At 35.8% G+C, this 23,812-nt stretch overlaps 1 protein-coding gene, 1 long non-coding RNA gene and 2 pseudogenes across 9 annotated transcripts in view; 2 read left to right on the forward strand and 2 right to left on the reverse strand.

The window, feature by feature from the left end:
* LOC137243923 (dynein light chain roadblock-type 2-like) overlaps window positions 1-23,812 on the forward strand; it is a 55,474-nt gene that overhangs the window by 2,473 nt on the left and 29,189 nt on the right. For 2 of the 8 annotated variants that reach the window (XM_067772252.1, XM_067772251.1), the window contains 6 exons: window positions 2,935-2,969; window positions 3,072-3,108; window positions 3,296-3,434; window positions 3,503-3,533; window positions 3,640-3,676; window positions 4,287-4,364. In XM_067772252.1, coding sequence (XP_067628353.1) covers window positions 4,305-4,364 — 60 coding nt within the window. In that variant the 5' untranslated portion in view covers window positions 2,935-2,969; window positions 3,072-3,108; window positions 3,296-3,434; ... (1 more) ...; window positions 3,640-3,676; window positions 4,287-4,304. Of the gene's footprint in view, window positions 1-2,934; window positions 2,970-3,071; window positions 3,109-3,295; window positions 3,435-3,502; window positions 3,534-3,639; window positions 3,677-3,863; window positions 4,220-4,286; window positions 4,365-7,398; window positions 7,622-7,683; window positions 8,474-23,812 lie in introns of those variants that run through there. The other 6 variants (XR_010950678.1, XM_067772257.1, XM_067772256.1 and 3 more) reach the window with 6 other exon arrangements.
* LOC137247266 (probable Ufm1-specific protease 2) lies at window positions 10,419-11,944 on the reverse strand (annotated as a pseudogene).
* Window positions 14,301-15,029, forward strand: LOC137243925 (uncharacterized). The gene is made up of 2 exons (XR_010950680.1): window positions 14,301-14,339; window positions 14,402-15,029. It is a non-coding gene; the product is annotated as an uncharacterized lncRNA (long non-coding RNA).
* LOC137247267 (probable Ufm1-specific protease 2) lies at window positions 17,585-18,645 on the reverse strand (annotated as a pseudogene).

Genomic DNA, 23,812 nt, shown 5'->3' on the forward strand with positions numbered 1-23,812 from the left:
GTTGGTGGTAATGTCAAAAATACTCTGAGAAATGTTCGTACTGTCAAAATGCATGAGAAAAGTTGCAATCAGCTTGGCTAATGCTTTCACCTTTAATGACTCCGCCATCAATCAGCTTTGCCAGCATAGTTTGAAATTAATAATCAACATAAACGATTTGATTTCGTTTTGATATGGCAGAAAACGAAACAAAATCATTTCGTTAATTTGACGTTCTTAACGTTAATAAACGAAACGAAGTGACTTTGTTTCGTTTATTAACGTTAATTATCGTAACGAAATGATATCGTTTCGTTGGTTAAGCATGCCTGATAAAAACCCACGAAATACAAGAAAAATACAAAGTAGTTCATTAAAAACAAACAAGCCAGTTTGTATTTCGATAGGGTTTTTTGACATTAGGCCGTTTTTTCTTTATTTTTTCTGACAAATGAAAATTTTGTTTTTAGTTTCAAAATTTTGTGAATAAAAACACAACTAAATTCAAAGTGTAAATTGTGTGTGCAAATGAGTTTTCAATAAGTGTACATTTTTCAGTTTTTCATAGTTAAGGAATTGACCTCCATATTCTTGTGTTACACAAGTATAGTAAACTTTGGTACAGAAATTCAAATTAAAAAGTTTTTCACAATAATTAGAAAAACTCTACGTTTTCTCAGCTTTTTACACTTAAAGGAGTAACCCTCCGTAATAAATTAAACTTTTAATGAAAATAAATAACTCTGAACTGAACACTCTTCGCCATGATCTAAAATTAAAATGCTGTGGAACAGGAGCAACACTTTTGTGACTACATAAACCCTGTTTCAATCTTTTACGTCTCTGCACAGAACCCGTTTTCAACCGAAACAACAATGGCAACCCAGATTTTCCCGTTATGCTCACTTAAGCGAGTGCCTGTCAGAAAGAAGTCAACGCCATAGTGTACAAGTACAAGTGTGTTGACTTATCTGTCAAGCATTCTGACAGGCACTCGCTGGATTCGGCAGACCGAAAATGACAGCGAATTCAAAATGGATACCATTACCGAATGATTGAAAAAGTCGAGACGATTGGTGGACTTCGGAAAAACATAACGGGAAATTCTGGGTTGTTGTCGTTGGTTTCGTTGAAAACGGTAAAAAAGTGTTTTGTGCAAAATCGTAAAACACTGAAACAGGGTTTATGTAGGCGCAAAAGTGTTGCTGTGGTGCACAATTTTTTTCACTTTATTTCGTGGCGGAAAAATTTCACATGAAAAATTTCACTCTTTTTCCTGAGGGTTTTTTTTACTTTTCCTGCCATGGCTCAATTATATGGTTGGCTGCCGTGGTGGTAAACAAAATTATTTGTTAAATAATAATTTCACATCACTTTCAGTTATATGTTCAATAAGTGAATCTAGTTTAGCGCATTATTTCGCCACAACACCCAAGAATTGCAAAGTTTTATAATTTCACTTCATTTCAACCGCCTAATACGGTTTTCCCACAGAAACTTAATCAAATCACAATTCTATTTAATGAAATAATTAAGTTTCCCTTTTCATACAGGCGCTTTTGTTTCATTAAGCGAACATCTGTCAACAGCCCCAAAAAATAATTCGTTTTTAGAAAAAATAGTTAAAATTGAAAGCGGCCGTTTTCTTTTTAACTATAAATACAATCAAAATAAAATGCATGCGGAACTACCCATAGATGTTGCTCCTAACCAAATATGTGACTAATTTCGAAAAAGCCATATTATCTTTTGCAGCAAATGCAGCGAAAATTAAATTTAGAATTTTTTCGTGTTTTTCTATTTTTTGTAAATTATTCTAAGCAATAATAAGATAATTAAAAATTTGTATTTTGTATGGAAGATTGAGTTCAATTAGGTCTTTAATGGAGAAAAGTTTATTAATTATTTCATTAAGGCAAGGTGCACACGAGGCTACGCGTTATAGACGCTGCAGGCGAAATTTGTACGCTTTGATGCCGAACACACGTATTTAAATGGAGATCTGCATACGGGGCGTCAGCTGCATGAAAGCGACAAAGCATGAAATTTTCGTGCAGCTAAGCGTACAGCAATGTTGGTCGCTGAGCGTACGTACGCTTGAAAAAAAGGAAGAACAAGATGTTTGTTTACATTTTTTTGTATGCAAATTTGTGTAATTAGTTAAAAAATGTTACTTTAGTTAATAAAAGTGCGTGAAAGGTATATTACCAAAGCAAAAAAGAGTATTAAATACCACAACAGCTTGGTTAGACATTGTTGAAGCGTTTAAAAGGCTAAATAGTGTTGGAAACTAGAAATAGCCTTTTTATCTAGTCTGCGGTGGTTTAAAATTGCCTTTCATAATTTACAAAGGCACGGGGATGCAAACAACGTTTAATACCTATTTTCCTTTGGTTTCGGGGACGGATAAAGCTGAAGAAATTTAATTTAAATTTTTTTTAATAATTGTTTGCTTTTTGTAGCGACGCTAGAAAGTAGCTACGTGTGCAGATCTTGAGGCGTAGAGAAATTGTAGCTATATGAAATATCTTGTACGCGTCTATGACGCGTAGCCTCGTGTGCACCTTGCCTAAGTTTATGTGTGAAATTGGCATAACACCGACACATAAAACATAATTTCATGAAAAGCAAATAAAAATTAACATAAAATACATCAAATCGTTCTACATTTCTACAAATATGCCGATATTTAGAATTATATATGCCGATATAAGAATTAAAAAAGTTATTTTGTCAAAACTTTTTATACAGAATATAAATATTTGAGTTGACAAGTTTCTAAATTTTTAGCGTTGAACTTTTTGAAGCAACCCTGTTATGTGAATATGCACACATACATACACGAAATTACAAAAATTTATTTCCACGTTTCTACAATAGTGTATAAGTGAGATTTAATTTATACATTATTATTGAATTTTAATAATATATTCCTTTATTTCTTTTCTTTTCCAGGTTTCTAGAGGCAACAAAGGAAACTTATTCGATAGGTATTTGTGTGAAGTGTTATATTATGTACTTATTGTCAATTTCTAAAATGTACATTTCTGTAAGTTTATGTGTAATACTAATAATATTTCGTTTTATTTTAGATATCAACATTTTCCCAACAACAACAACAACAATTTGGTAAGTTTTAAACATAAATATCGCCGCCAACATGGCCAGAAACATGGTTAATGCTTTACAGATAAAACTCCGTCCAAAAATGTCGAGAGTGTTGTCAGAAGACGAAGAACCATTTTTCTGGCGAGAGGCCGGCGATATGTAAATATTGTAAATTTGTGAAATAACTTATGGTAATTCTTTACTTTAGCTCACAACTGCTAAAACTCGTCCAAGTTTCTAAATTTTTAGCGTTGAACCTTTTTGAAGCAACCCTGTTATGTGAATTTGCACACATACATACACGAAATTACAAAAATTTATTTCCACGTTTCTACAATAGTGTATAAGTGAGATTTAATTTATACATTATTATTGAATTTTAATAATATATTCCTTTATTTCTTTTCTTTTCCAGGTTTCTAGAGGCAACAAAGGAAACTTATTCGGTAGGTATTTGTATGAAGTGTTATATTATGTAGTTATTGTCAATTTCTAAAATGTACATTTCTGTAAGTTTATCTGTAATACTAATAATATTTCGTTTTATTTTAGATATCAACATTTTCCCAACAATAACAACAACAATTAGGTAAGTTTTAAACATAAATATCGCCGCCAACATGGCCAGAAACATGGTTAATGCTTTACAGATAAAACTCCGTCCAAAAATGTCGAGAGTGTTGTCAGAAGACGAAGAACCATTTTTCTGGCGAGAGGCCGGCGATATGTAAATATTGTAAATTTGTGAAATAACTTATGGTAATTCTTTACTTTAGCTCACAACTGCTAAAACTCGTCCAAAAATATCGGGAGAGGTGTCAAAAGACGCGCTTTGGACCCAGGATCACGAATCCGAAGGCGGAAATTCAAAGCTTTATTTCGTTTCGGAGATATTTGTAAACAAAATTGAAAATTTTAATATGGTTGTTGTAATTTTGATGATTTTGTAGTACCCACAAGAAAAACTGTGGGTAAAAGTGTTTTGCGCGTTATAGTTTTGGTCTCCAAACCGGTGTTGGACCCACCCAGGGTAATTTTTTATAAACGCGGCCGAAGGATCACTCTTGGTTCGTGGTCCTGGGATCAAAACGCTGAGCTAAAGTAAAGAATTACCATAAGTTATTTCACAAATGTACAAATATATGATGAAATGGTCTGGATTTTTAAGTTAATCTATTTATTTATTTTTCTTATTCCAGACAAATGGTTAATAGAGTATGCATCGGTGGATGTGGATTAGGAGTTCCACTATATGCCTTTCCATTGGAGGCAGAAATGTGAGTAGACTATTAATGTTTAAATTTTTTCTATATATTATACAAAATTTTACCGGTAAAAGTCTAGTTGAGGGGTCGACTGCTAATACGCGTGCAAAAATTTTGTGTACAAATAGATTTTGCACGCATTTAATTTTGATGCCACCCCATTGGTGGACCGGTCAGGGTAATTTTTTATAATCGCGGCCGCAGGCCTCCAATGCAAAAAAGTGTTCTTCGCAAAAATACTATGAATACCACCCCCGGTTTCGGAGGGACTCTCGGATCATTTTTCGTGTTTTTCTTTAATATCTTTTGTTGCTAGTTAAAATTTTCATTTTCCGCCTTTGGATTATTGTTGTCGAGGTCAAGGCATGTGTTCTGACACCTCTCTGCTTTTTGATTCGACGCCTATTAGCACTCGACACCTCAACTAGACTTTTACCTTTTTACCAACTATATTTTATAAATTTTCAATTAAATTCCATACCATACCATACCATAATACCTGTATGACACTACTTTATTTTGACTCGCCCACTCAGCATTTAAATGATTGAATTTTGAATTTCCTAACATATAAATTCAATTTGATTACTCTTTCTGACTAAATAATGAGTTATCATACAATTGAGCAAAAGAAATAATCAAATATGAATACTTTTGATGATCAAAAACTGAAAAACATTTTTCGATAACTTTTTGGCATAATTTTTGAAGTCCTTTGATGATTAAATTTTAATATTTCATAAAAACCAACAAAAAGAATAACCAAATATACTTACATTTGATGATCAAAAACTGAATATAGCTTTTCAGTCAGATTTTGGAAACATATTTGAATCAAATGTGTGTACTTTGGGTGATCAAAAATTTATAATCATTTTTAATTCAGCTTTCTGAATCTTTTCTGACCATATTTGTTGACTGAATATTGAATTTTTTACTTGTTAAAATTTTAATTTTCATTGAAAATCTTGTTTCTTTCACAAACACACATTTTTTCAATCATGAAGTTCAGAAAAAATGTGTATTTAAAAATTTTATTATTAAGATATTCTTCAAGACAATATAATGCAAATGCTGCTCGTGGCCGAAGATTTCCGCAACCATTTCTCCACCTTCGGCTTTCCAGAAAATACATAATCTTAATATATAAAAAACACGTGTCACACAATTGAGGCCAATGGACTCCTAAACTACTGAACCGATTTTGAATTTGTTTTGCACCCCGTGTGTAATTTGATCTAACTTGAAACATAGGATAGGTGACTGGGTGACTAGGGTCTCGAGATATAGGCCAAGACGTGGACCCTGGTACCCCTAGAGTGTGTTTATAGAATATGGATATCAAATGAAAGCTGTTGATGAGTGCTTTAGTAGAGGGTAATTTTCATACCCCTGGGTGACTAGGGTCTTGAGCAATAGGCCAAAAAGTGGACCCGGGTACCCCTAGAATGTGTTTATAGAATATTGATATCAAATGAAAGCTGTTGATGAGTGCTTTAATAGAGGGTAATTTTCATACCCCTGGGTGACTATGGTCTCGAGATATAGGCCAAAACGCGGACGCGGGTACCCCTAGAATGTGGGCAGAGTCAGACGGAAAAGGCTTATTAAAATGTATGCAAATTGGTCAAATTCAGGGCAGGACAACGTCTGCCGGGTCTTCTAGTAGTAAATAATAATAAGTAAATAGTAATAAAACAATTAAAGCGCAATTGTAATGTTTTTAGATTGCAATTTCCTTGTATTTCGTTCGGTTTTGGGAATTTAGTTTACACACACCGGTCGTGAAATCATATTAGGAGGGAAGGCGACAAAAAATATAATAGAAAAATACAGAGAAAATAAAGTAGTGTCATATAGGTATAAGGAGAATCTCTAGTTCAAAACTAGTTCATTTCTACTACATTCTGAGCCACTAATAGTTTGCCATCTATCATGATTTCAAATGGCGAATTTTACATGACCATGTGCTAGGCGGTGCAAATAGTTCCCGCTGCATTACCTTTTCACTGTTGTTGTTGTAGCAATGCTCCGCCCCACCTAACAGCCGCGAACGATCAGAAATTGTCATCAATATCCTCTAACGGGAGTCCAAGGAAACTTGCTGTTTCAACAGGGGTGGACCATAAGGAAAGGGGTGTTAGAGGCGTTGGTTCCACATTACAATTAAAGAGATGGTTGGTGTCATGTGGGGACACATTGCAAGCGGGGCATACATTTTGTATGTCGGGGTTGATTCTGGATAGGTAAGAGTTTAACCTGTTACAGTATCCAGAACGAAGTTGAGCAAGAGTGACACGCGTTTCCCTGGGGAGTGTGCGTTCCTCTTCTGCAATTTTAGGGTATTGTTCTTTGAGTACAGGATGCACCTGGCAATTCCTGGCATAGAGGTATGACGCCTGTTTGTGGAGTTCACTGAGGACCTGCTTGTGTTTTTTCGCTTCATACGACTGGTTTCCCAGGCTTTAGTAGCGGGACCACCTTGGCCATTTTCCATTTCTCGGGTATGACAAAGGTGGAAAGAGACAGGTTGAAGACATGCGCTAAATATTTGAAACCCTCTTTCCCTAGGCTTTTAAGCATCGGCATGGCTATGCCGTCTGGGCCCACTGCTTTGGATGGTATAGCGCGACCAATGGCGTCCTCAATCTCTTTAGAGGTGATGGTGATTGGTGACGCGCTGAATTTGTGTTTATGTGCGTGTCTATTGGCTCTCCGTCTATCTTTGTCGACCGTAGGATGCATTATATATTGGCGGCAGAAAGCGCTCGCGCATTTTTTCGCATCCGACAGCACTTTGTCGCCAAAGGCGATGGAAACTTTGTCTTTGTGCTTAGTCGGATTCGATAGGGACTTTACGGTGGACCAAAGTTTACCCACACCGGTAGAGAGGTTACAACCTCTTAGGTGCTCCTCCCATTTCGCCCGCAAGCAATCTGATGCGTTGGTTTATATCCCTTATTTGGGGGTCGCCTGGATCAAGCTGTCTTATAAGGTCACGTTCTCTCGCTAAGTTTGCGGCCTCCGCCGGGAAGTGGGGCCTGATTTCGGGAATTCTCCTGGCGGGAATGAAACGTGCCGAGGCGGATTCAATGACCTTACGGAAGGCACGCTCCCCTTGGCGGGCATCAGTCGGGATAGGGAGGGCAGCAAAGCGGTTGTCTGTAAAAGATTTATATTCTTCCCACTTTCCTTTTTTGAAGTTTATGAAAGTGCGTTTATCGGTGACGACAGAAGCCAATGCTTTCTGTGCAAAATATATTGAAAAGGTAAAAATTATGTGAATACCTTTGAATAAGTAAAATTTAATAAACCATTGTCTTTATTCTAGGTAAAAGACGTCAAGGAGGATAAAGGATTTGCACAAAGTCGTCCACAATCTCCTAAAGACCTCTCAGGCACGAAAGCGTGCGTTAAGGCAGCATTGATACGCGAAATTGAGCGCAGCGTACAAGGAGCATCACGTCCACCGCAATTACATCTACAAGTAATAGTAGTAGCAATAAAGAATCAAGCATAGTCCACCCGCATTCTTCGAGCTCTTCGAAAACACTTTATGATCCAGAAGCTGAACGATTGGAAGAGGAACGAAAGAAGCGTGGAGAAGAACAACAGCGTAGAAAGAATCGAAAACCACTGCCCCACCACTAATGGATTTTCAAGCTTTACTTAAGTTAGCTGAACAAAAACAAAATGAACCTATTGACATATTACCAGTTGTTAAGAAGGAGCCCGAGCGGTTGCTGACGCAAAAGAAAAAAATGGAATTAGAGGAATAAGTGATAGTAGAAGAATAACTTACATTTGAATTCCAAATATGTGGCTCATTAAAACAGTTTGTATGTATATGTATAATTTTTAATAAAAGTACGTACATGTGTACTTAATATTACAAATGCTCTTCTTTAATAAAATTACAAAAACATAAAATCGTAAAATAAACAGCAATTTTTGACAAAGCATACAGTTTTCTAATTTCAAATTCACTATAAATAAAAATTTGTTTACTTTAGGTTATCAAAAATTTTTAATCAGTTTTCAATCAGCTTTCTGAATCTTTTCCGACTATCTTTGAACAATAAATTTTATACTTGTTAAAATTTTACTTTTCATTTAAAATCTTTTTTTTCACGTGCACACATTTTTTCAATCATGAAGTTAGAAAAAATATATACACATGTAGACAAAAGTGTTCGTCATTTAACGTATCCCACACAGCATTTAGATGATAAATTTTTGAACTTTCCTTCATATCAATACAATTTGATTACTCCTTGCGAATAAATACTGAGTTTTCATACAGTTGAACAAAATAAATAATAAAATAAGATTACTTTTAATGATCAAAAACTGAAAATCATTTTTCGATCACTTTTTGAAATCATTTTCGAATAACTTTGATGAATAAATTTTAAGATTTTATAAAAATGAACATAGAGAATAATAAAACTTGTTTGCTTTTGATGATCAATAACTGAGAACAATTTTTCAATCACAATTTGGAATCATATTTGAATTTAATTTCTTTAACTTCGGTGATCAAAAATTTAAAATCATTTTTCAATCAACTTTCTTAATAATTGCAGACTACCTTTCTTGAATAAATGATGCATTTTTTACTTGTTAAAACTATACTTCTCATTGAAAATTTGATTTTTCTTCATTAGCTCACAATTTTTCAATCAAAACATCCAAAAAAATTACAAATATACAACACATATTCAAGACAAAAAGTAATATAAATGCTGCTGCTAACCTAAGATGTCTTCTAGCATTTCTCTAGATGCGACTTCCCAGAAAAGACATACTGGATGGAACCGATGTACGGAAGTTGTGACGACATACAACCCCATACCATGACTCCACCGCCAACGAGTTAAGCGACTTTCATTTGCTCAAGAGCATATAACCGTGAAAATTGGGTTTTGGGACAAGGTGATATTTTCCGATGAGAGTGAGTTCTGTGTTTACCGATCAGATGGGCGTGCTTTGGTTTAGAGAAGGCAGAAAACCACATTACATCCAAAGAATATTCTAACTACGGTTAAACACTGTGGCGGAGTCATGGCATCGGGTTGTATGTCGTCTGCTGGGGTCGGAGAACTCGTATTTATAGAAAATACAATGGGTAAGTATGCCTACTTGAGTATACTAAAATAAAATTTGGCAAAGAGCGCGAGAAAGTTAGGCACAGAATACGTTCATCACTTTCAGCGCTTCCCAAGGCAGTCGGTTCTATGTACCGGAGCGACTCGGGATTTTTCCCGACCAAGGACTGTCATCTCAGTGTGACCCCATTTAATTTGTTGCGTTCCTCCCACAAATTGTCATCCTCTCAGCAGCTCCTTGCAGCAGGACTGCTCCATACTCTCTTACTCCGGGAAGGCTTCGAATCCAATCCGGGTCCGTCTCCTGACCTCGGTCCTGAGAAATGGTTTTGCTGCATCTGCCGGAAAAGAATCTTTTTAGGACGGTCATACTCTTGTCAGTGTGTCTCGTGTAAGGTATGGTTTCATCGGACAGGTTTTTCTGGGCTAGACCCCAAAACCAGACGTCCACGTAACTTCTATAAATCTTTTGTACTCCTTGCTGTTCACGTCCTAGGACGTTCCGTAGTCTGCACCTTAGCAGCTCCTGCCATGGACGGTGCCACTTTCCTAGATGTTCTGGTCTCCGCGACGGCAATACAAAGTTTGTGAGCTATTTGAACCCCAGGTAAGTGAAACTCTCCTGACATACCTGAATACGGCTTCAACATCCCGTACCTTATCGTTTTTTAAGATATTGACGATCATAACTGATGGTGGATGTTGTAGTCGCAGGTGTATATCAGTCAAGTTTATTTGCGACTTACCTTTGGTTCAAGTAGCTCACTTCCGCATGCCTTCTTCCCCTGATGAAGTATGATTATCATGTAGTATCTTAGTTTGTATGAGATATGAAGAATAAATCATGATGATCGCATTCAAAAATCTCAACCAAAACGATTGAAATATGTTCACGAATATGACCGTGAAAAGCAGTCGAATATTACTCTAAAACAATTAAAGTTCAACAAAGATAACATCCAATTCAGCGCTCTTAAAACTTTATTGGCCTCTGAGGCATGCATAGATTATAATAGCTCTCTTTATCCCAAAAGTCTCCACCCTTCCAACGACACCAACTTTTTGCCTGTATCGCTTGTAAATCATCGCCACCCGTGTAATGAGGATCCAATATCAAAAATTTTACTTTTCCTGTTTGTGAGCAGTAATCAATGCCAATAATAGTATGTGCCAACACACCACCAGCTATCATAATTGGCGTACCTTCTGTTTGGAAATGCATAGCTAAGCCGGAAGCTAACGTTGCAACATCGGCACCAGAAGTAGCATGATAATGATATTATTGATAGTTTCCTTGAATAAGATATTGTTTGCCATCAATAACGTCACTAGGGCGCAACCCAATATGTGTGTTCACTAAGGGTGTTGATTCTCCCAATTCCTTACGGAATATACAGCGGTTGGCACGACGAAAATATGGGCGTTACGGGTAAGCCAAAATGACGGTGCAACTTTTTACGTTTTTCCAGTATCCTAGTTCATCATCCGATAAAGTGACCAAATTCTTGCGTTAAATTTATCATTTAATTTAAAAAAAGGAACTACAATACTAAATACATACCTGAGGAAAAAAGTGATACCTAGAGGGAATAAGTAACTGCGGCTTTTCTGTAGTTTCTTCCAGCTAATTTACCATACTTTGTTGGAATAAACATAGCGAACGACATATGCTCTCAATAAGTATATCATACAGTCGGCTTACTTTTGTATTTTTGCAAAGGATATCCATTGCTTCGATTTCTAGTGGTACGCAAACTTTGTCTTCCTCTCGTTTTACACACATAGCAACTGCCGGTGGCGGAGTACCTATGCTGCCGTTCCCACTGTCTGCCATGTTTCGTTCTCGTGTCTTGCAGCGAAGCACATTGATACCTCAAATATCAAAAACGCTTGCTAATGGTAAAGTCGCAATTCCGCTTTTCTTTTTATTTTTCTTCTCCACATTTTCACTTGTACCATCGCACTTCTGATTGCTTTACTAACTGCCATCACTGCTATGAAGGTATCATTGATAATACCCTGGCCCTGGGCTCCTCAGATTGTCAAAAAAAATTTTGTAGATTCCAAGCAAAAGGCTAAGCTGCCACCTGAAAGAATTTTCCGCAAAATATGCATTTCTCGTCGTACATCCTATAAGTAAAAGTTAATGAATACATATAAATGGCATAGGTATCTCTACTCTTACCTCCACTCTTTGCTGCGTATAAAAATTCACACTACATTTCAGTCCTTTGAAGCAGAAATCTCGATATAACTGATCTGCTTCCATTACTTCATAAGGCTGCTCCTCCAATTTACTGTGCATAAAAACTGATACAGGGAGTCCCACAAGTGTACCCAGCTCGCAGTGCAATAATATTGGATTGTCTGTAATGTCCACGTCATTTAATATTTGTCCAATCTCCAAGTTTCACCAACCCATAGATCCAATTCTGCTGGAAACTTGATTTGGAGTTGTTCATAATTCAAATAACCGATTGTAGATTAGGGCAGTAAAATTGCTTGGCAAGAACCCCTTCGTTGATTTGGCGATCAATTTTCTTTTGTGGAAAGCCTAAAAAAATTAATTTGAACATATAAGTAACATGTAAAGAAATATTGAATAATGAAAAATGAATTAACTTACCAAATAAAAAAGTATAAACAAATGTTTACAAAAATACGCCGTGTTGCATTTTCAAGTTGCTTTTACGCACATTGTTGCATTTTGAAGAATCTTTTAAAATCTTTAACACGTTAGTAAAACTTTTGCAAAAATAAATTGTAACCCGGGTAAAACTTAAGTTAAACTTTAAAAATGTATTTATAATTATATAATTTATATTATAGACATTTATTTGCTATATTTAAAGTTTTTGAAAATATTCAGAATCATTTCACCTTTTAACATTACTTAATTATTTTTCACTATCGAATGCAACCCAGCGCAAATTGTTGTACTTGAGACCAAAAATGCGACTCTAGACCTGAGATTTCCATCAGGTGAGCAAGGCTGTTAGTAGTTTTGGCGTTTATTGCTTAGTGACCACACTTGTACTTGTACACTATGGGCAGGGTAACATGCATACAAACAAACACACGCATTTCATGTATTTTGTTTTTGTAATTCTTTGGTTGAGTGTGAAAAACATACTGCGCTAGAAGGAGAAATGTGAAAGCAGCTAAAAAAGGTAACCATCTGTATGGTTTTGCCATAATGAAACTGTTTAGCTAGTTGAAACGTTTTTTTAAGCTTGCTTGCAAAAAAAATACCTGATATCGATTAAGCAGAAAATTAAAATAGAGTTGTGGTGCAACACAAAAATTATACCGTTGAATTTATAAAGTATAGACTGGGTTCTGTGTTGTTATATTGTTAGGAATGTTAGTTATCGATAAATTTGTTATCGGTTTGCTTCTCTGAGATGTCGAATAAATAAAATAAAGTTCCGTAGTATTAAAAATGGGGAATATTTTGAATAAGGTGCCACGATTTTCAAACTTTTGTTGATTTGTAGGGGTAGAGGGGGTCCTAAAAATCACAAAATTATCGTCCGCAGCTCTAGGAAACTCTTAGTTTATGAAATATAAGATTTTAATTTCCAAATTTAGTAAAATATCAACTTAAGTCCTGCACTTAAAATTCTTGTTGTAGCAATGCTCCGCCCCACCTAACAGCCGCGAACGATCAGAAATTGTCATCAATATCCTCTAACGGGAGTCCAAGGAAACTTGCTGTTTCAACAGGGGTGGACCATAAGGAAAGGGGTGTTAGAGGCGTTGGTTCCACATTACAATTAAAGAGATGGTTGGTGTCATGTGGGGACACATTGCAAGCGGGGCATACATTTTGTATGTCGGGGTTGATTCTGGATAGGTAAGAGTTTAACCTGTTACAGTATCCAGAACGAAGTTGAGCAAGAGTGACACGCGTTTCCCTGGGGAGTGTGCGTTCCTCTTCTGCAATTTTAGGGTATTGTTCTTTGAGTACAGGATGCACCTGGCAATTCCTGGCATAGAGGTATGACGCCTGTTTGTGGAGTTCACTGAGGACCTGCTTGTGTTTTTTCGCTTCATACGGCTGGTTTCCCAGGCTTTAGTAGCGGGACCACCTTGGCCATTTTCCATTTCTCGGGTATGACAAAGGTGGAAAGAGACAGGTTGAAGACATGCGCTAAATATTTGAAACCCTCTTTCCCTAGGCTTTTAAGCATCGGCATGGCTATGCCGTCTGGGCCCACTGCTTTGGATGGTATAGCGCGACCAATGGCGTCCTCAATCTCTTTAGAGGTGATGGTGATTGGTGACGCGCTGAATTTGTGTTTATGTGCGTGTCTATTGGCTCTCCGTCTATCTTTGTCGACCGTAGGATGCATTATATATTGGCGGCAGAAAGCGCTCGCGCATTTTTTCGCATCCGACAGCACTTTGTCGCCAAAGGCGATGGAAACTTTGTCTTTGTGCTTAGTCGGATTCGATAGGGACTTTACGGTGGACCAAAGTTTACCCACACCGGTAGAGAGGTTACAACCTCTTAGGTGCTCCTCCCATTTCGCCCGCAAGCAATCTGATGCGTTGGTTTATATCCCTTATTTGGGGGTCGCCTGGATCAAGCTGTCTTATAAGGTCACGTTCTCTCGCTAAGTTTGCGGCCTCCGCCGGGAAGTGGGGCCTGATTTCGGGAATTCTCCTGGCGGGAATGAAACGTGCCGAGGCGGATTCAATGACCTTACGGAAGGCACGCTCCCCTTGGCGGGCATCAGTCGGGATAGGGAGGGCAGCAAAGCGGTTGTCTGTAAAAGATTTATATTCTTCCCACTTTCCTTTTTTGAAGTTTATGAAAGTGCGTTTATCGGTGACGACAGAAGCCAATGCTTTCTGTGCAAAATATATTGAAAAGGTAAAAATTATGTGAATACCTTTGAATAAGTAAAATTTAATAAACCATTGTCTTTATTCTAGGTAAAACACGTCAAGGAGGATAAAGGATTTGCACAAAGTCGTCCACAATCTCCTAAAGACCTCTCAGGCACGAAAGCGTGCGTTAAGGCAGCATTGATATGCGAAATTGAGCGCAGCGTACAAGGAGCATCACGTCCACCGCAAGTACATCTACAAGTAATAGTAGTAGCAATAAAGAATCAAGCATAGTCCACCCGCATTCTTCGAGCTCTTCGAAAACACTTTATGATCCAGAAGCTGAACGATTGGAAGAGGAACGAAAGAAGCGTGGAGAAGAACAACAGCGTAGAAAGAATCGAAAACCACTGCCCCACCACTAATGGATTTTCAAGCTTTACTTAAGTTAGCCGAACAAAAACAAAATGAACCTACTGACATATTACCAGTTGTTAAGAAGGAGCCCGAGCGGTTGCTGACGCAAAAGAAAAAAATGGAATTAGAGGAATAAGTGATAGTAGAAGAATAACTTACATTTGAATTCCAAATATGTGGCTCATTAAAGCAGTTTGTATGTATATGTATAATTTTTAATAAAAGTACGTACATGTGTACTTAATATTACAAATGCTCTTCTTTAATAAAATTACAAAAACATAAAATCGTAAAATAAACAGCAATTTTTGACAAAGCATACAGTTTTCTAATTTCAAATTCACTATAAATTAAAATTTGTTTACTTTAGGTTATCAAAAATTTTTAATCAGTTTTCAATCAGCTTTCTGAATCTTTTCCGACTATCTTTGAACAATAAATTTTATACTTGTTAAAATTTTACTTTTCATTTAAAATCTTTTTTTTTCACGTGCACACATTTTTTCAATCATGAAGTTAGAAAAAATATATACACATGTAGACAAAAGTGTTCGTCATTTAACGTATTCCACACAGCATTTAGATGATAAATTTTTGAACTTTCCTTCATATCAATACAATTTGATTACTCCTTGCGAATAAATACTGAGTTTTCATACAGTTGAACAAAATAAATAATAAAATAAGATTACTTTTAATGATCAAAAACTGAAAATCATTTTTCGATCACTTTTTGAAATCATTTTCGAATAACTTTGATGAATAAATTTTAAGATTTTATAAAAATGAACATAGAGAATAATAAAACTTGTTTGCTTTTGATGATCAATAACTGAGAACAATTTTTCAATCACAATTTGGAATCATATTTGAATTTAATTTCTTTAACTTCGGTGATCAAAAATTTAAAATCATTTTTCAATCAACTTTCTTAATAATTGCAGACTACCTCTCTTGAATAAATGATGCATTTTTTACTTGTTAAAACTATACTTCTCATTGAAAATTTGATTTTTCTTCATTAGCTCACAATTTTTCAATCAAAACATCCAAAAAAATTACAAATATACAACACATATTCAAGACAAAAAGTAATATAAATGCTGCTGCTAACCTAAGATGTCTTCTAGCATTTCTCTAGATGCGACTTCCCAGAAAAGACATACTGGATGGAACCGATGTACGGAAGTTGTGACGACATACAACCCCATACCATGACTCCACCGCCAACGAGTTAAGCGACTTTCATTTGCTCAAGAGCATATAACCGTGAAAATTGGGTTTTGGGACAAGGTGATATTTTCCGATGAGAGTGAGTTCTGTGTTTACCGATCAGATGGGCGTGCTTTGGTTTAGAGAAGGCAGAAAACCACATTACATCCAAAGAATATTCTAACTACGGTTAAACATTGTGGCGGAGTCATGGCATCGGGTTGTATGTCGTCTGCTGGGGTCGGAGAACTCGTATTTATAGAAAATACAATGGATAAGTATGCCTACTTGAGTATACTAAAAGAAAATTTGGCAAAGAGCGCGAGAAAGTTAGGCACAGAATACGTTCATCACTTTCAGCGCTTCCCAAGGCAGTCGGTTCTATGTACCGGAGCGACTCGGGATTTTTCCCGACCAAGGACTGTCATTTCAGTGTGACCCCATTTAATTTGTTGCGTTCCTCCCATAAATTGTCATCCTCTCAGCAGCTCCATACTCTCTTACTCCGGGAAGGCTTCGAATCCAATCCGGGTCCGTCTCCTGACCTCGGTCCTGAGAAATGGTTTTGCTGCATCTGCCGGAAAAGAATCTTTTTAGGACGGTCATACTCTTGTCAGTGTGTCTCGTGTAAGGTATGGTTTCATCGGACAGGTTTTTCTGGGCTAGACCCCAAAACCAGACGTCCACGTAACTTCTATAAATCTTTTGTACTCCTTGCTGTTCACGTCCTAGGACGTCCCGTAGTCTGCACCTTAGCAGCTCCTGCCATGGACGGTGCCACTTTCCTAGATGTTCTGGTCTCCGCGACGGCAATACAAAGTTTGTGAGCTATTTGAACCCCAGGTAAGTGAAACTCTCCTGACATACCTGAATACGGCTTCAACATCCCGTACCTTATCGTTTTTTAAGATATTGACGATCATAACTGATGGTGGATGTTGTAGTCGCAGGTGTATATCAGTCAAGTTTATTTGCGACTTACCTTTGGTTCAAGTAGCTCACTTCCGCATGCCTTCTTCCCCTGATGAAGTATGATTATCATGTAGTATCTTAGTTTGTATGAGATATGAAGAATAAATCATGATGATCGCATTCAAAAATCTCAACCAAAACGATTGAAATATGTTCACGAATATGACCGTGAAAAGCAGTCGAATATTACTCTAAAACAATTAAAGTTCAACAAAGATAACATCCAATTCAGCGCTCTTAAAACTTTATTGGCCTCTGAGGCATGCATAGATTATAATAGCTCTCTTTATCCCAAAAGTCTCCACCCTTCCAACGACACCAACTTTTTGCCTGTATCGCTTGTAAATCATCGCCACCCGTGTAATGAGGATCCAATATAAAAAATTTTACTTTTCCTGTTTGTGAGCAGTAATCAATGCCAATAATAGTATGTGCCAACACACCACCAGCTATCATAATTGGCGTACCTTCTGTTTGGAAATGCATAGCTAAGCCGGAAGCTAACGTTGCAACATCGGCACCAGAAGTAGCATGATAATGATATTATTGATAGTTTCCTTGAATAAGATATTGTTTGCCATCAATAACGTCACTAGGGCGCAACCCAATATGTGTGTTCACTAAGGGTGTTGATTCTCCCAATTCCTTACGGAATATACAGCGGTTGGCACGACGAAAATATGGGCGTTACGGGTAAGCCAAAATGACGGTGCAACTTTTTACGTTTTTCCAGTATCCTAGTTCATCATCCGATAAAGTGACCAAATTCTTGCGTTAAATTTATCATTTAATTTAAAAAAAGGAACTACAATACTAAATACATACCTGAGGAAAAAAGTGATACCTAGAGGGAATAAGTAACTGCGGCTTTTCTGTAGTTTCTTCCAGCTAATTTACCATACTTTGTTGGAATAAACATAGCGAACGACATATGCTCTCAATAAGTATATCATACAGTCGGCTTACTTTTGTATTTTTGCAAAGGATATCCATTGCTTCGATTTCTAGTGGTACGCAAACTTTGTCTTCCTCTCGTTTTACACACATAGCAACTGCCGGTGGCGGAGTACCTATGCTGCCGTTCCCACTGTCTGCAATGTTTCGTTCTCGTGTCTTGCAGCGAAGCACATTGATACCTCAAATATCAAAAACGCTTGCTAATGGTAAAGGCGCAATTCCGCTTTTCTTTTTATTTTTCTTCTCCACATTTTCACTTGTACCATCGCACTTCTGATTGCTTTACTAACTGCCATCACTGCTATGAAGGTATCATTGATAATACTCTGGCCCTGGGCTCCTCAGCTTGTCAAAAAAAATTTTGTAGATTCCAAGCAAAAGGCTAAGCTGCCACCTGAAAGAATTTTCCGCAAAATATGCATTTCTCGTCGTACATCCTATAAGTAAAAGTTAATGAATACATATAAATGGCATAGGTATCTCTACTCTTACCTCCACTCTTTGCTGCGTATAAAAATTCAAACTACATTTCAGTCCTTTGAAGCAGAAATCTCGATATAACTGATCTGCTTCCATTACTTCATAAGGCTGCTCCTCCAATTTACTGTGCATAAAAACTGATACAGGGAGTCCCACAAGTGTACCCAGCTCGCAGTGCAATAATATTGGATTGTCTGTAATGTCCACGTCATTTAATATTTGTCCAATCTCCAAGTTTCACCAACCCATAGATCCAATTCTGCTGGAAACTTGATTTGGAGTTGTTCATAATTCAAATAACCGATTGTAGATTAGGGCAGTAAAATTGCTTGGCAAGAACCCCTTCGTTGATTTGGCGATCAATTTTCTTTTGTGGAAAGCCTAAAAAAATTAATTTGAACATATAAGTAACATGTAAAGAAATATTGAATAATGAAAAATGAATTAACTTACCAAATAAAAAAGTATAAACAAATGTTTACAAAAATACGCCGTGTTGCATTTTCAAGTTGCTTTTACGCACATTGTTGCATTTTGAAGTATCTTTTAAAATCTTTAACACGTTAGTAAAACTTTTGCAAAAATAAATTGTAACCCGGGTAAAACTTAAGTTAAACTTTAAAAATGTATTTATAATTATATAATTTATATTATAGACATTTATTTGCTATATTTAAAGTTTTTGAAAATATTCAGAATCATTTCACCTTTTAACATTACTTAATTATTTTTCACTATCGAATGCAACCCAGCGCAAATTGTTGTACTTGAGACCAAAAATGCGACTCTAGACCTGAGATTTCCATCAGGTGAGCAAGGCTGTTAGTAGTTTTGACGTTTATTGCTTAGTGACCACACTTGTACTTGTACACTATGGGCAGGGTGACATGCATACAAACAAACACACGCATTTCATGTATTTTGTTTTTGTAATTCTTTGGTTGAGTGTGAAAAACATACTGCGCTAGAAGGAGAAATGTGAAAGCAGCTAAAAAAGGTAACCATCTGTATGGTTTTGCCATAATGAAACTGTTAACTAGTTGAAACGTTTTTTTAAGCTTGCTTGCAAAAAAAATACCTTATATCGATTAAGCAAAAAATTAAAATAGAGTTGTGGTGCAACACAAAAATTATACCGATGAATTTATAAAGTATATACTGGGTTCTGTGTTGTTATATTGTTAGGAATGTTAGTTCTCGATATATTTGTTATCGGTTTGCTTCTCTGAGATGTCGAATAAATAAAATAAAGTTCCGTAGTATTAAAAATGGGGAATATTTTGAATAAGGTGCCACGATTTTCAAACTTTTGTTGATTTGTAGGGGTAGAGGGGGTCCTAAAAATCACAAAATTATCGTCCGCAGCTCTAGGAAACTCTTAGAGTTTATTTGAATTGTCTGATCAACGCCCTAGATTGATAAAGAGTGTGATGACTAGTACCTAGGACCTACCTAATTATTTTCTAGCTTTTAGTATTATTATTACCTCATGTAAGTATTGTTTTCAATAAAACCGTTTAACTTAAAACATTTTTTTTAATTATTTTATTTCTATTTATTTTAATATTTGGTTTTACACCACCACTTAGGGCGGCCGCACCGCACTATGGGGTAAATGGGTAAAGGCTGTCTGAAAATCAAATTTGTCTGTAAAGGCCGCGACACAATGACATTTTTCATATGGGTTCGTTTAACACAAGCTTATGCATTCCAATAACATCGGCACAATCAACCAAGATGTTTCGTTTGTAAATATGAAGGAACTTCAGACTGTGTTATGAATAGTATCTAGGACCTACCTAATTATTTTCTAGCTTTTAGTATTATTAATACTTCATGTAAGCATTGTTTTCAATAAAACCGTTAAACTTAACATTTTTTATTTTAATTATTTTATTTTCAAGTTTTTAGTCTTTATTTAACTGCTATTATTTCTCATTCTATTTAGTTCATTTAGTGACTCAATATTACACGGACCCTTTCCTGACAATTTGTTACAATCTAAGTCCTCGATACATAATCCTTCCAAAGACTTTACTCGACTCTGCGCCACATATGCTTGTCCCTCCTTGAACTCCAAAATGTTTTGATGTCACTTCTACCGGACTATATGTAATATTTGTTCGAAATATGAGCCAAATCGGACATAATAGGTCGCTTTCTATTTATGTATGTATTATGTGTTCCAAATATGAGCCAAATCGGACCACAAATACGATTTTTTTGAATATCTCGATCCTTATGCCACCTAGCGACGATTTTTTTATAGGTCGCTCTCTATTCATGTATGTATTATGTGTTGCAAATATGAGCCAAATCGGACTACAAATACGATTTTTTTGAATATCTCGATCCTTGCGCCACCTAGCGGTGATTTTTTCATAGGTCGCTTTCTGTTCTTGTATGTATTATGCGTTCCAAATATGAGCCAAATCGGACCCCAAATACGATTTTTTTGAATATATCGATCCTTGCGCCACCTAGCGGCGATTTTATTCATAAGTCGCTTTCTATTCATGTATGTATTATGTGTTCCAAATATGCAAAAAAATCGAACCACAAATACGATTTTTTGAAATATTTCGATCCATGCGCCACCTATCGGAGTTTTTTTCTTATTATTGCATTGTCATCGGGTTCTGAACTCTATTCCAAGTTTCAAACTTGTAGCTTATCGAGAAGTTACTTAAATCTCAATTACAAAATTCTTGCCAGCCAGCCAGCCAACCAACCTGCCAGCCTTTCAAGTCAAGCTAAATAAAACCGTTTAAAAATACACCTCCGCTGCTGCTTTTTAATTTTTCCTCCGAATTGAAGGGACAGGACCTACATGTTTTACGCCAACTTCGAACTCCTTCGGAAATACCAATGAGTTTTCATTGAGAAGCTTTTCATGGCAGAAATACCATCAGAATAAAATTTTTGGAGAAAATATTTCCACCATCAGACAGTGCCTACTGTCAATGTAATCGGCTTTATTCCGACTAAAGAAGTACTGACATGTCTTCATTATAACAAACGCTCTCATTTAACCAATTCACAAGAGTGTCGTATTTATGTATAATTTTAAGATTTAAGTTGTTTCCATGATTTCCAATGTAAAATTTGAATAAAAATCCCACATACGGTGAAAAGCAGACATTGCGAATTGCCTTATTGTACTAATAAAATTTCAAATATTTATTCTTACAGCTACAAACAGCAATCAGAAGCTCATACATACAATGCTGAAAAAAAACCATAAAAATCAATGCCGAAAAAAGTAAAAAAAGTGAAATTTCGCAGGCTCGAAAATTATTTTTTTGGGTATACGTAGTAAAACTTTTTTTCTGAGCCCAAATCCTATCGAAAAATCGATGGCGCGATATCGGTTAACTTTCTCCATACAAATCGATCCAGCCCAACACGTGTTGATCGTGTTTGTGGAGATTGAAACTACGTTTTAAACTTTAAACTATATTTAATTAATACGCCTAAATGTATGCGTCTATTTTATTTTTTATTTTTCACAATAATCCAAAATTTTTGAAAATTGAAAAATCAATATTGAAACTTAAAATATTGATAATACATTTAAAAATTACAAAGTTCAAAGTAACTAAAATACAAAGTTAAATAAAAATAAGAAGAACCCTACATTAGTCCCCTTTCAAGAAAATTTATCATTAAACAAATTGAATGTAACTCTCTTTTTATGTAAATTCTTGGTGTTGTTTGTGTTTGTTGTTTCAATTATTGCAGGTTTTAATCTATCAATAGGAATAGTTTTAATATTATTATCTATTTCAAGTTTAAAACATTTTTGGTCTTTTTCCACAATTTTGTAAGGTCCTTCATATGGTTGTTGTAATGAATGTTTATTAATGACTCGAACAAATGCAAAGTTACAAGTTTGAAGATCTTTCGGAACATAAATTCCAGTATCAGCATCTTTATGATGACTTAAATTTGATCTAACATTTCGAAAATGTTCACGTAAATTACTTAAAACTTCAGTTGATGAGAAATTTTTAGCTGATGGCACAACAAGTTCCCCTGGCAAACGTAAATTCTGACCGAAAACCATTTCCGCTGGTGTAGCCGAAATATCTTCTTTGTAAATAGATCGCAAACCAAGTAATATGACAGGTAACTCGTCATACCAATTATTTGTGTCCTCTCTAGCTATTATAGTAGTCTTTAATTGTCTATGAAACCTTTCAACCATACCATTTCCTTGAGGGCGATATGCGGATGTTGTAATTTGGTGACTACCAAGTAATTTAGTTAACTCTGAAAACAATTTCGATGTAAATTGGCTACCTTGATCAGTTGTTGTCTTTAACGGAACTCCAAACCGATAAATATATTCTCTAAAAAACTTATTTGCAATTGTAGATGCTGAAATATCTTTTAATGCATATGCCTCAGGCCAACGGGTAAATCTTTCAATAATCGTTAAAATATAGCGATGTCCTTTTGAAATAGGTAATGGTCCAACTATATCTAAATGAATGTGTTCAAATCTATTCTTGAGAATTTGAATTTTGACAATAGGGGATTTTGTATGACGATAAACTTTAGACTTTTGACAATTAAGACACTCTTTTGACCAAATATTAATATCCTTATTCATATTAGGCCAATAATATTTTTTAACTATGAGCCGTCGTGTAGCTCTTGTACCCGGATGTGCTATTCCATGTAAAATATCAAATACTGTCGTTCGCAAATTACTCGGTAGAAATGGCCTAGGAATTTCTCCTGAAATTTCACACCAAATATTAAAATTTAAAATGGGAATATTAATTAACTTTAAATTTAGATATTGAGAATCAGATACAAGTTGATTTAAGTCATCATCTTTTTGTTGTTCAGTTTGTAAAATTTTAAAATTCAGTTCTGTATTATATATTGCATTAACCTCAAAAGCTCTAGATAGCGTATCTGCTACAACATTGGATTCTCCTTTAATGTATTGTATGTCATCAGTAAATTGTGCTATAAATTCCAAGTGTCTCGTTTGTCTAGGACTTCGTTCTGTTTTTGAATTTAAAGCAGCAGTCAAAGGTTTATGGTCCCTATAAATTGTCGTCCTTCCAAAAGATATCTAAAACGTTTTATATTTAAATAAATCGCCAATAATTCCCTATCAAAAGCACTATACTTAATTTCAGTTGGAGAAAGTTTTTTAGAAAAGAATGCAATGGGCTCAATTTTATTATTGTAATTTTGTTGTATAACGCCCCCAATCGCTGTGTTAGATGCATCTACTGTTACAGATAATTTAGCATCTTTGTTAAAATGATTTAACAATATCGTAGATGCAAATTTATCTTTAATGCATTCAAAAGCTTCATTCGAATTCTCATCCCATACCAAAGTTTTGTCACGTTTCTTATTTACTTTGTTAATTAGATCATACATTTTTTTTGTAAATTCTGCCAGTTTTGGAATGTATCTATGATAATAATTTACCATACCAATAAATTTCTGTGC

The sequence above is a fragment of the Eurosta solidaginis genome, chromosome 3, assembly GCF_040869045.1.
Source record: "Eurosta solidaginis isolate ZX-2024a chromosome 3, ASM4086904v1, whole genome shotgun sequence".
Classification (NCBI taxonomy): Eukaryota; Metazoa; Arthropoda; class Insecta; order Diptera; family Tephritidae; genus Eurosta; species Eurosta solidaginis.